Source organism: Danio rerio, chromosome 15, assembly GCF_049306965.1.
Source record: "Danio rerio strain Tuebingen ecotype United States chromosome 15, GRCz12tu, whole genome shotgun sequence".
Lineage (NCBI taxonomy): Eukaryota > Metazoa > Chordata > Actinopteri > Cypriniformes > Danionidae > Danio > Danio rerio.
This window is the reverse complement of record NC_133190.1, coordinates 27,318,548-27,330,114: the sequence shown is the minus strand read 5'-3', so window position 1 is coordinate 27,330,114 and position 11,567 is coordinate 27,318,548. Positions and strand designations below refer to the sequence as shown.

The window sequence follows — 11,567 nt, the reverse complement described above, 5'->3', positions numbered from 1 at the left end:
ATCCTAAATGTAACTGAAATGTAATGACACAGTTGCAAAAAAATATTCTAAGACTTTTGCATGACGTATGTTTTATAGAATTATCTGTTGTCTTAGACCCGGCTCATGGCCTAGAATTGATGTTATGAGGTCTACCTCCCTGACCGATTATTCCTCCTTTCTGCTTCATAGTCATGCTCAGTCAAAGTAACATCATGACCATATTTTATAATATGTTAATATTTAGTGTTGTTGACTTGCATGTCGACGTGCATGTAAACAACCGGAATGATGATCAGCGTGTGTGAGGCGTGCAGGAATGGCTTTCTGAGCAGCTGCCTGCGTCTATTTGTTTTCACCAGCGTTGTTTCGGTTGCACATAAAGAATAAGAAACTTGAGTTGTGAATTGAATTGGTAATGGCCCCTAACATCTTTATTCTTGGATAACCACTCAATACACTTGCATAAAGTTAATCTTATCTCAAAGCTTTTACTGGGCACTTTTTTTGCTTCCCCCATGCCACCCCCAGCAAGATGGCGCCCTGGGCGATTGCCCATGACTAAATCCGCCACTGAATACAATTAAAAAAAAACAATAAGCAAAGTTAAATACATATAACAGAGCAAGTATTCAAATAAAATAAGCAATGACTTATGAATTTCTGGGCAGTCGAACAGTTTTCAGCAACAGAAATGAAATGATCACTGTATAAAGTTACTGATCTTATTCTTCAGTGTGGAAATGAAATGAAATGATGCCACTATGTTGTGAACTGTTACGTCTGGTAAATTATAATCACAACTTGACGTTGCAGATTCTGCGAAATGACTATTGCACTCTCGCACATTGCGATATTGATGCTGAAACGGTATATTGTGCAGCCCTAGTTTAAACCACAAAAAATTATATTTTAATATTACATATGCTTTCCTATCGGCAGATAAATTAGTTAACTTTCAAAGGAAAAAAAAACACTCTATGAACTGCAGATTATCAAAATTCTCACCTTTAAAATATATATATATATATATTTTTTTAATTTATTTTTTTTATTTTTTTATTTTACAGTTTTCAAAAAGAGTTAGCTCAATGAACTAATATTACATTTGTATGGAGGAATGGCTAAAGCCGTTCACTAAATATAACACTAAACCAGTAGGTGGCGGCAAGCTTGTCTTGTGCGATTAATTCACTACTAATTCAATCGATTCAGTCAAAAATGTTGATTCATTCAGAAATTAATTATCATGAATAGATAATTGAATTATTGACTAAAATGACTCATTTAGAAACTAAAGTCAGGAATAAATCTCAGCTATCTCTTTCTGCAACTATTCTGGTGCAAAAAACCCAAATTAAAGTCTCCTAATATAATTAATTTTTTTGTTAAACTATTGCATATAGTCTAAAATCCAATTTAACAGACAAAAATATGGTGTAGTCTGAACCCAGCATTAAGCAGAATCCCTTGTCACCCGTCGTTTATCTCCCTTATGGCTGATAAAGACGCAAACATGGAAAACCTTTTATCGCATGATGTCATATTGAATTGCGTCCGGTTAGGACATGGTGAACTTTTCTTTGACACGTCTCACGGTGTTTATTGCATCTCTGTGATTGCTAATACATCGTTCTGCTAATATTAAAAAGTCAAAATTAAACTGATCAATTATAAGTTTGTCAAAAAAAAGAATATACAGATACATAACAGCACTTATCTGGTTAGAGCGAGATGGAAGGGACGAAATGTTTCAGTTTGCTGATCTTCACACTGAATTAAGTATTTAACTGCCCTGTTATAGATCTCAAAGCACTTTATTAGTTATTTTTCATCAATATACTCATGTCATTATGCATAATCTCTTAGGGAAAACAGACTGTTAGCACTAAACACCTTTCATTATAGTGTATCCTTTACTGTTTTATGAATCAATGCTCTTTCAGAACTCTTTTGTTATGCTGAGTTGTTAACAACCACTATGCCAATATGAATGAGATGCAAAAATGCTGCTATGTGTCTTTTAAAACTGTGATTTATTATCTAAAACTCTGGATTCTTGGTTCACTTGTATATCTGTTTTTCTATGTTAGGAACTGTGTACCTTTGCAAGTGTGAAATAAACATTAACGTGCATGGTCCACAACTTGCTTGCAGTTATTGGTCCAACACAGCACAGCGGCGGAGGAACATCTGCAAGGAAAATAATTGCATTAGAACAAAACTCAACATTTTAAACTTGCCAGACCAAGAAACAAAGCTTTCAAAGCCATCCCGCCGAATGCACATACACGCAAGCTTCATTTTTCATGCTCCTGACTATTGGGGTTGTAAATAATGCATAGCAAAGGAAATGGCACAAGATCTACTGGCTGATTTTGCACTTCACTGGGTCTCTGATCTCTAAGCATGGCCTTCTGCCCAGCCTCACTCCAGCACTCAGCACTAACAGCGCTTTCTCTCTCTCTCTCTCTCTCACAATGACACAAGTGTTTAAGTAAACACAGATCTAGCCACCAGCTTAAATGAGACTAAAGTGCCATCATTAGTCATCTAGGATCGCAATCTGAAATGGTTGCATTTGCAAGGAAATGAAACAAAGATAAACACATAGAGCTTTTTGTAAGCTGACCTAAATTACATTCCTTTTAAATGTTAATGTAGCCAACTATGTAGCCTTCCTGTAGCTTCTCTGTAACTACTGAGAAACCAAGAAATGTGACAAAGGTCCATCAAGACCAACTGAACCAGGATGTTTAGAGTTACTAGGGCTAATCCAAATTGGCACCCCAAACTCTTGCAGTTCACCTTGAAGTCCAGACTTTAGTTATGTAATGCTGCTTGGGTACTACTGTCAGTTAGAAGTCTGTTGTAAAGGATCCTCTTTAAAAAGGATTATCAGGATCACACCATCTTTTATATAAATCATTTGAAAAATGTGGGCACCTGTGTGCACTTTCTGAAAGCTAAAATTATAAATAGCCTGGGACACAAATGGTCTGTGATGCTTCATTATGTCCTTAAAAAAGACTAGCATGTTTACATTTTGGTATTGGAGTTTGGAATGTTTCAGCACCATGTGTTGGGTCAGATTAGAACAGGACAATGGCTCTTCAGGACTGGACATCCCTAATGTAGGCTGATTGCAACCGTCATACTGGACTTGAGTAACTTTTGGTTAAGTGTCACGCTCAAGGGCACCACAGTGACAAAGCAGGATAGAGATCTCTGTAAGTATCTCGTTTCAGATTCACAGTGACGACTCAGCTTGTGTAACTTTTCTGGAAAGCGGCCCAGAAAATCAAGTATTACATGACCTGCCAATCCTATTCCTATTCAACTCACACACTACTACATAGGTGAGGCAGATATCAATGAAATCACAAAATGATGGCTTCACTTTATAGTATTAAATTTTGAAAACAGTTTTGCTTGTAGTCTTATCTCACTTCGCCAGAGCCAAGGAATAAAAAGACCCTTAAATATTTAAGAGCTGCTATACCTCAAAATCAAGAACAGCAGGGCAGGTGATGTGTGTCATGTCTTCATTCCTGGACAGGAGTCACATAATAAGATCACTAGGAAAGAACAAAATAAGGCAACATGTGGAGTGAAATGAAACAATGTGGAGATGACAAAGATTTATTCATTCATTCCCTGGGCTGGTGAACAGAACATGTTTCAGTCAGCAGGGGAGGTGAGCAGGCTGATGACAGCTTCCTGTGGAGATCTGCAGGAGGCCTACTAACTTCCAAATGACTGCTGCAGTCCCTCTGCCACACACTCATCTAGGCAGGGAAAAGCATGAGGCAAAATACTATATGTTTGTGAATTTAAAAGGCCCGTGAAGTGTAGAGAGTTAAAGAAAAGGACAAATAAAGTTACTGGGCAATTTTGTATGTGCATGGTCCAAAGGAGTGATTCTCAAGAACGTTCCTGGAGGACATTTAAGGAGACATTTTCTGTGTCTCCTTAACCAAACACACCTGATTCAGATCAACAGCTCATTAGCAGAACCTTAAAGACTTGAAATGGGTGTGACAAACAAAGGTGACATACAAAATACCCTTCGTGTATACGTATGGTCGGGTGCAGCCACCACGTGGATATAGCCCTCGCAGTAGCTGACGCGGACCAAGTAAAAAAAAAAATGTAACTACATGTCGCAATGACATGTATCGCAAGCTCTGTGATAGGTTGTTTTGTTGTTTTGTGTTTACCTTATGATTTAAGTTGTGGCACATCTGCCAGTTCAAGCGGAATGAGTGAGTTTGAGCTATTTGTACATTAAGGTAGCGTCCAGAAAAAAACAAAAGCACTATGAAGAAACTTGACACAGAGGAACATAAACACCTACTGCCAGCGAGCATTTCAGAAGTGTTATTGCAGAGCAACACAAACACGCAGAAGTATAAAGCCTGGTTTATACTTCGGCATCGAGTGATCGGCGTCACCCACGATGCCATGCCTTGCGTGTTGTCATGCATTTATACTTTTGAGAGCTGTTCGTGTTGCTCTGCAATAACACTCCCGAAACGCTAGCTGGCAGTAGTTTTTTTTGTTCTTCTGTCAAGTTTCTTTGCTGGTGTTTCGTATTTTTGAACACTACCTTAATGTAAAAGCTCAAACTCACTCATTTTAAGGCAGGAACCGGGGACGTGCAACAAGTTTAATCATAAGGTAAACACAAAACAAAAGTTTCCATCTGGACCTCTTTCACAGGACTTGACACTGGTAAACACTTGCTCCAATGGGTTTGTACGGCTCTCCATCCTACCCACATTCTTCAGCGATACCAAGCCGACCAATCACAGTACTTGCGCTATGCATCAATTTCTTGACAGGTGGGCGTCAGCGTTGGCGACATCAAGAACTGACACAGAAGTATAAATCAGCCATGCGTGGCTATGCACAAGACATTTGCCATGGGTCACGCCGATCACTCGACGCAGAAGTATAAACCAGGCTTAAAGTACACGGCACAAGCACACTTATGGCATTTCTGAATGCACCTTTGCTTTTTTAAAAATGGAGGGTAAAAGCAGTTGGCGCATGGTCTAAACGGGTTGTCCTTATCTTCTTAATGAGTTCTGGGTGTATTTTGAGTATAAATTGCATTAAACCAATCTCACCCCCCACCCTTTATAGAGAAAGCAGTGGTCACGCAATGGCACATTCGTTATCTCAAGGGCGTAGATTCGCTCTTGACATTGGTGAGGACATACATCCCTAGTGCAAATGCATTGAACAGCATTAATTCTGTTTTGCGCTTTTAAAAACTTGAATAAAGTCCTTAACAATATAAAATAAACACTTAATAACAATCCCGTTCCATGCTGCAGAAGTCAATTTACATGATTTACTGCAGTCAGGCTTTGAGCAGGTATGAATGGAGAGACATTTAGAGGTGTGACGCAATTGAAATGTTTTATCCCAATTATTGTTTTTCATAATCGTGGAGGCCTTGGTTTATAGTATTACAACAAACTAGTACCAAGCTTGACTTGGTGCACGTGTAGGTTAAGAGTTGACAGAGCATTACTTTATTTTGAAGTCGATGAAACTATTGGTAGGGATATTTCAGGAGTTGGTGGATCTTGGTGGGGACAGGTCCCTCTGTCCATGCCAATTCTATACCCTTGCGTTATGTACATGGTGAACTTCATAAGCAGAAAAAACAAATGTCACTAGCAAGGTAAGAGATGTGCTAGTGTGCAAGCCATTTTGGACACATTTTGAACACAGCTATCATGAATGTGCTCTTAAACAAACAAACAAAAACAACACATAATTGACTGTAAAACAGAATTTAGCGGATCAACAATGGCACAGTCTATTTCAGTTGCCTAAAAATAGCAGTGCAAACAATGAGCCTTAACACACCTTTTCAGACCAGCATGCCCATGGGCCCACAAATGGGTTTAAAATCATTTGGTATTTAAATAATGTGGTGCAAGATGTGAAAATGAAACCTGCACTAGGCTGAAACTAACAAAAACACACACATATAAAAGAACAACAACTAAAAAACACTTGTGTCACACCTGCCACCGCATTGCAACGAGTGTGAGATACAGCCCAATGTCTTTCAAACGAAAGAACCGATTTCAGAGGTTATATAGTAGATGTCAAGAAGACAAAAGCAAATCCAATTTGCATGCACATCTAAAAGATAAGAACTCAGAATTGATGCAGTAGAATGACACCATTGTTGCTGTTTGTATTGTATAGAAGTGCTGAGAAAGCCTCCTGAGCTGAAATTCAAATATGATAATGGCCATCAAAACATTTTCTTATTTACAATGTCAACTTTCAGACAGATCCATTGACCAAATTGGTCCACTAATAATACAATAAAGTGTTTTATCTGACAAATATAGTGAAAAACTTCTACTGAGGGGTTTTGTGATCAAATTTGGTCAATCTGGTCATCTGTACCCTCAACTCTCAATATTTTCTCTGTATTTTAAGGCCTATTTTAAGGTGGGACACTGATATGACCTTTACATAACGGGCTAACAGATAAAACAAGAGAGGAAAAATCATTGATGACTCCATTGAATGATTGTTTTGAGATGCATGAACACTCAAAAAAATAAACTCCACTGGAACTTAAACTAATTCTGACCGCTCCAGAGGCAAGAGATACATCAAAAATTTATCAGAACAAAGGAGCTGCTCTGCAGAAAAGCTTACTTCTATGCTTAGGAACTCAGCTGTCAACATTAGAGTCCCAATCCTTCCTTCTATCTCCTGCTGCATAGTGTGGTGGTCTTACCTCTTCATACAATCACTGTGCTAGTTTCTCATTTGCCTGGATCAATGCTTTTCAGCTTGCATATTCATCACAATAAAGCGCTGGCCTGCTTCTGTCTCTCACGCTCCAGTTCCATAGCAGGAATGCTGAGACAAGTGGAGGTTGACTTGTTGGTTTAGCTGGATATTCTTAACCGCAACCTGCTCTAGACTTTAAAGCACACATGTAGAATAATAAATCAACGACATCTTGAAAGAGAAAGGTTAGACATATCATGAGCTGCAATGCAATTATTTTATTTTGTGACTCGCCCATCGCCCTTTTCCAATTTCAAACATCATCTTTGATAGTTCAGAAATGTAAAAAAAATAGAAGCTTTAGAGAACGGACCTCGAGTGTTTGACACACATTTTTAATATCCTGTATATGAATAATTTATTAATTCACAAAGTACACAGCATGATGAGAAACCCTCTTACTAAAAGGATCATCAAATTAAAACCCTTTTCCGATTAATAATATACAGGAACAGCACAAGTTGACGCTTCACAGCATCACCCTTTTGTCAAAGCTATTGTGTTATAATTATGCTCTTTGAAATCTATTCCTGTTAGCAATTTGGTCTTCAGTCCCAGCTCACATCTGAACAGCACATTGTTTGTAGTACAGAAACAAAAAGGGCTGTTAGATCTAAACCCCTCCCGATGCTAAATACAAATAAGGTCCATGCTGGCCACAATCAATCCTGTTTCCAGACTAGGCCAGGCAGGTTTCTGCTTCGTGGCCCCAATGGTCCACCTTTCATTGAGCCCTTCCTCAAGGCTTCGCCACTGCTCTGCAGAACACCCCCCAAAAAAGTCGCTCAGCTCCTCTGTCTGTCAGTGAAACGCATACAGCAGCAGAAGGATGGTGCAGATGCCGATGACTCCTCCCAGAATTAACGAGTCCCGCCTCTTTCTCAGGTTGATTCGCTGTATTAGGTTATTGATGGCAGGAAAGCGGTCTGAAGTAGAACTCAGTTAAGGAAATACAAAGATGCAGCAGAAAATTTTAAATATCAAGAACATCATTTATATACATAAATACACCTTTTTTAGTTTAATAGTTATCTAAAAATAAAATATTATAGAAAGAATCCTACACATTTTTGGGAAACACTGTATGCAAAATACAATTGTAATGCCTATACTGAAAAAACTGATCATTTAAAAACAAATAGAACAGATGAAAATAAACTAATTATCTGACAAAAACATCTCATTGATTGATTTAGTCACGTGACCTGTGCGGAGACCTGGTGGGGAAAAAAATAATGAGCCATAATAGAAGCTACACTGGGATTCCCTTGAAAACGCAGCACAAACTGGTCATATTTCAATCAGTTTCAAGTAATGAATATTTGGATCACATAATCAACAGAACAAAACCGAGATAGGATCACAAACTGTAAATTGGTGACCCTTGCGATTCATATTTTGCATACGCAGCCATTTTTCGCAGTCATTTAAAACCATCATGTCTCTGTCAGAGCTCCAATTTTTATATTATGTCAGCTTTTATATTTGTTGTCGGTTTCTTTTAATTGGGTTAATATTTGCTGGTAGGGAAAATGTAATCGTTCACTTCTACTATTTATACTTTAACTTTGCATTTTAATTTTACTTTAATTGCACTTGACTTGCAAATTAAAACGGAAACTGTATAAAAGGCATACAAACGTACTAAAAGTTATAAGTACCATAGATTGTTATGGATCAATGATGCTACCATTCAGCACAAATCCATAAATATCTACTTTCTGGCTGATCTTTCTCTGATAGAATTCTGTAGACTAGTAGTTCTTTGGGATTTGAATTTGAATTCCAGAAATCGAATTCAGTTTATTAAATTAGTCGAATTGTCATATTTTATCCATAATAACCTACTGAAGAACAAAATAGTAGTTAAATATATTGTTAACATGTTAATAATAAACATGCAAACAACAAACAAATCAGTCTTTATATATATATATATATATATATATATATATATATATATATATATATATATATATATATATATATATATATATATATATATATATATAATTTTTTTTTTTTTTATGTGAGCCCTTGGGTGATTACGTGATATTAAAGATACAGCAATAGCGTCAAATGCAGCATATTGAATTTATGGCACCAGGTTAAACTCTGATCCCTTTATGGCGCTCACATACATTAAAAATAAATACAGGTCACAACTGAACATGGAGGTTGGTCTCTGAGAGGCGTTCTCCAAAATTAAATGATGAACAGACTTGGGCCTATTGGTATGTGTGCGCCATTTTGTGCAAGGTTTATATATTTAAAACTACCTTAGACGATATTCAGGGTCGCAAGTCACTGGCATTGTTATTTTAAGGTCGGGCTGAAGTTTCCTGAAGTTTGAGAACGCCTGCTGTAGAAGCAAAGCTCAGGTGCGTCTCCTAGTTGGATAGTAATGCTAAAACTTGTTGCACAACAATTATCCATTTTATTTCTTGACAAAAATAAAAAATAAAAAGAAAATTACTTAGCCTGTGAGATAGCAATATTTTGCCCGCCAGGGGGTGGATTCCCCTAATGGTGTGATGACAGGAAATCTATGAATAAATAGTATTTTAAAAATGAAATAAAAAAAGAAGCTGATTTTGGCTCATGTAATAATAATTAACAACAATATATGGTTATAGCTAGCAAATTAATTCATCACAACTCAACAAACATAATTGTTTAAAGTAAATTTAACAATCGCATCAACATGATGTACTGTAAGAAAAGTGTCATTTCAATATCTTTGCTACCATTACACTTAACAATCGTGTTAATAACATATCTGTGTTTATCACATGGCTTGGGAAAATTGCACAAAATGCATTTATTATCATAAAAACAAAACTTTGAATATGTTTTAAGCCCTCAAAATAGACATTGAAGACTTTGTAGATATTTGTTGTATTGTAATTAACTGTTTATTTATACAAAGAGCATTGGGTACTGAGAAATGCAATTTACCTATAAAAATTAAAGGGGAAACTACACATCCAACAAGATACTGACAAATCAATAATCATTTATCGATTTGATAGCAATATATTATGCAACACTAATGCATACACGCCGTGCATTTGAAAATCAAGGATACTGGCCAGGGTGTTGACCCTGCTCTGTATAGACTTCAACAGACCACGTTGGGAGGTCATGTTCTCCTTGGTGGCCATGGCAATGCTGTGGACAAAAGCAGAAGTGCAGGTTTTAATGGCACTGGCTTCATAACAGCACGTATGCACTAGAAGTGGCCAAAAAGTGCTCCGATTGCTGCGTCAAGGGCACAGCAGCTGTCAGGACTGCAGACACAGGAGAAAGTCCCTCTTTCACTCTCTTTCACTCGGTTTTATTTCAGACAGGAAGGCAGGAGGCTGCATTAATCCAAAGCTCCAGAGACATTAGCTAACAGAGCTAGAAACCAAAAGTACGCAGAAAAGTGACCAAACATTACATATCCATTTCCATTGACACTGCAGAAAGCCAACACCTCATATTTTGAACAAATCAGAGGTTTTCCTGTAAAAGCCGTCTTATGTGGCTAAGCCTAAAGGCACAGTTTATTCCAAATAATGATATTATGTTATTATTTACCTTTGTAGTTTGGAGAAATAGGATTTCCTTTTTCATCCACAAAAAGAAAAAGTGTGATTAATAAATTATTTTAATGTTTGGATTAACTGCACCTATGCTTTTTAATTATAATTTGTTGCATGCAATTATAAGACTGTTGGGTAGGTCTGGTCCCACCATTTCCTTCTGTATTCTGCTGAGTCTTGCATTCTGGTTCCTAGTAGAGGAGATTCAATTGCTTTGTGACAATATGGCTCACTCCAGCTCAGCAGGTTTATGAATGTAAACTAAAGCCCGGCACACATTAAACCCCTTTCCCTTTGCTGCAAAACAAAGACATCAGGTGTTTTCTTTTTCATTTAAAGTTTCTAAAACACTCAGTCATTGGCCACCAATGATCATTCATAAAGGGCAGGATATTCAGCACAAATGGATGCTTAAAAGTATAACAATACATTTTATTTATACTTTAACAGTTTCTGTAGGTTTCGTCAAGTTTAATTTAAGGCTTTTAAGAAATTTTGCATTTATGGGCTAAAAGCTAAGGATTTTTTTTTTTTTAGAATATCCCATTTACAAAGGATTTTCACTGGCCCTGTCAAAAAAATGATAATTTTCATACATTGAATAATACAATAATAATATTTTTTTGTTATAATATATTTTTTATAAAATTTCAAATATATCCATTTACAAAACCTATAACCCTTAGCAAAAATAGAACAAAACATAGCTGTCAATTACCTCAGTCTACAATAATAATAATTTAATAATTAAAAAATCCAGGTCAGGTCAGTGTCCTCAGCAGTAAACAAATGGATGAATTATGAAAGTAATTAAATGCTATTTTTAAAGTTCAAAGTTATATTGAGATTGGGATTGTTGGTGATTGTATGGGTGTTAATGGCCAAATTAGGTAGCTAAACAGTACATGAACAAAGAAAAATTAAGACCCGTTAATAAAAGATTTAGGACCTATAACACAACATTTCAGTAGATTTAAGAATTTAAGGCCTAAAATGTAGCTTTTGAGATTTAAGACATTTTAAGACTTTAAGACCCTGTGGATATCCTGTTTAATCAAATAAATGTGTTTTTAAAATCCATTTGATGTTTTCAAATCATATTTAAATGTGCAGTATGTAAGATTATGGGTATTGCAGCCCAAATTAAAATATTGGTGAGGGGTTTTC

The 11,567-nt window shown here is 36.6% G+C and overlaps 1 protein-coding gene across 4 annotated transcripts in view; it reads right to left on the bottom strand.

The window, feature by feature from the left end:
* Positions 1-7,011: 7,011 nt before the first annotated feature.
* Positions 7,012-11,567, bottom strand: part of gosr1 (golgi SNAP receptor complex member 1) — a 43,680-nt gene continuing 39,124 nt past the window's right edge. For 3 of the 4 annotated variants that reach the window (XM_073922592.1, XM_005157565.6, XM_005157566.6), the window contains exons 8-9: positions 9,902-9,984; positions 7,012-7,739 (exon numbers count right to left, since the gene is read on the bottom strand). In XM_073922592.1, coding sequence (XP_073778693.1) covers positions 7,615-7,739; positions 9,902-9,984 — 208 coding nt within the window. In that variant the 3' untranslated portion in view covers positions 7,012-7,614. 4 annotated transcript variants of the gene reach the window in all.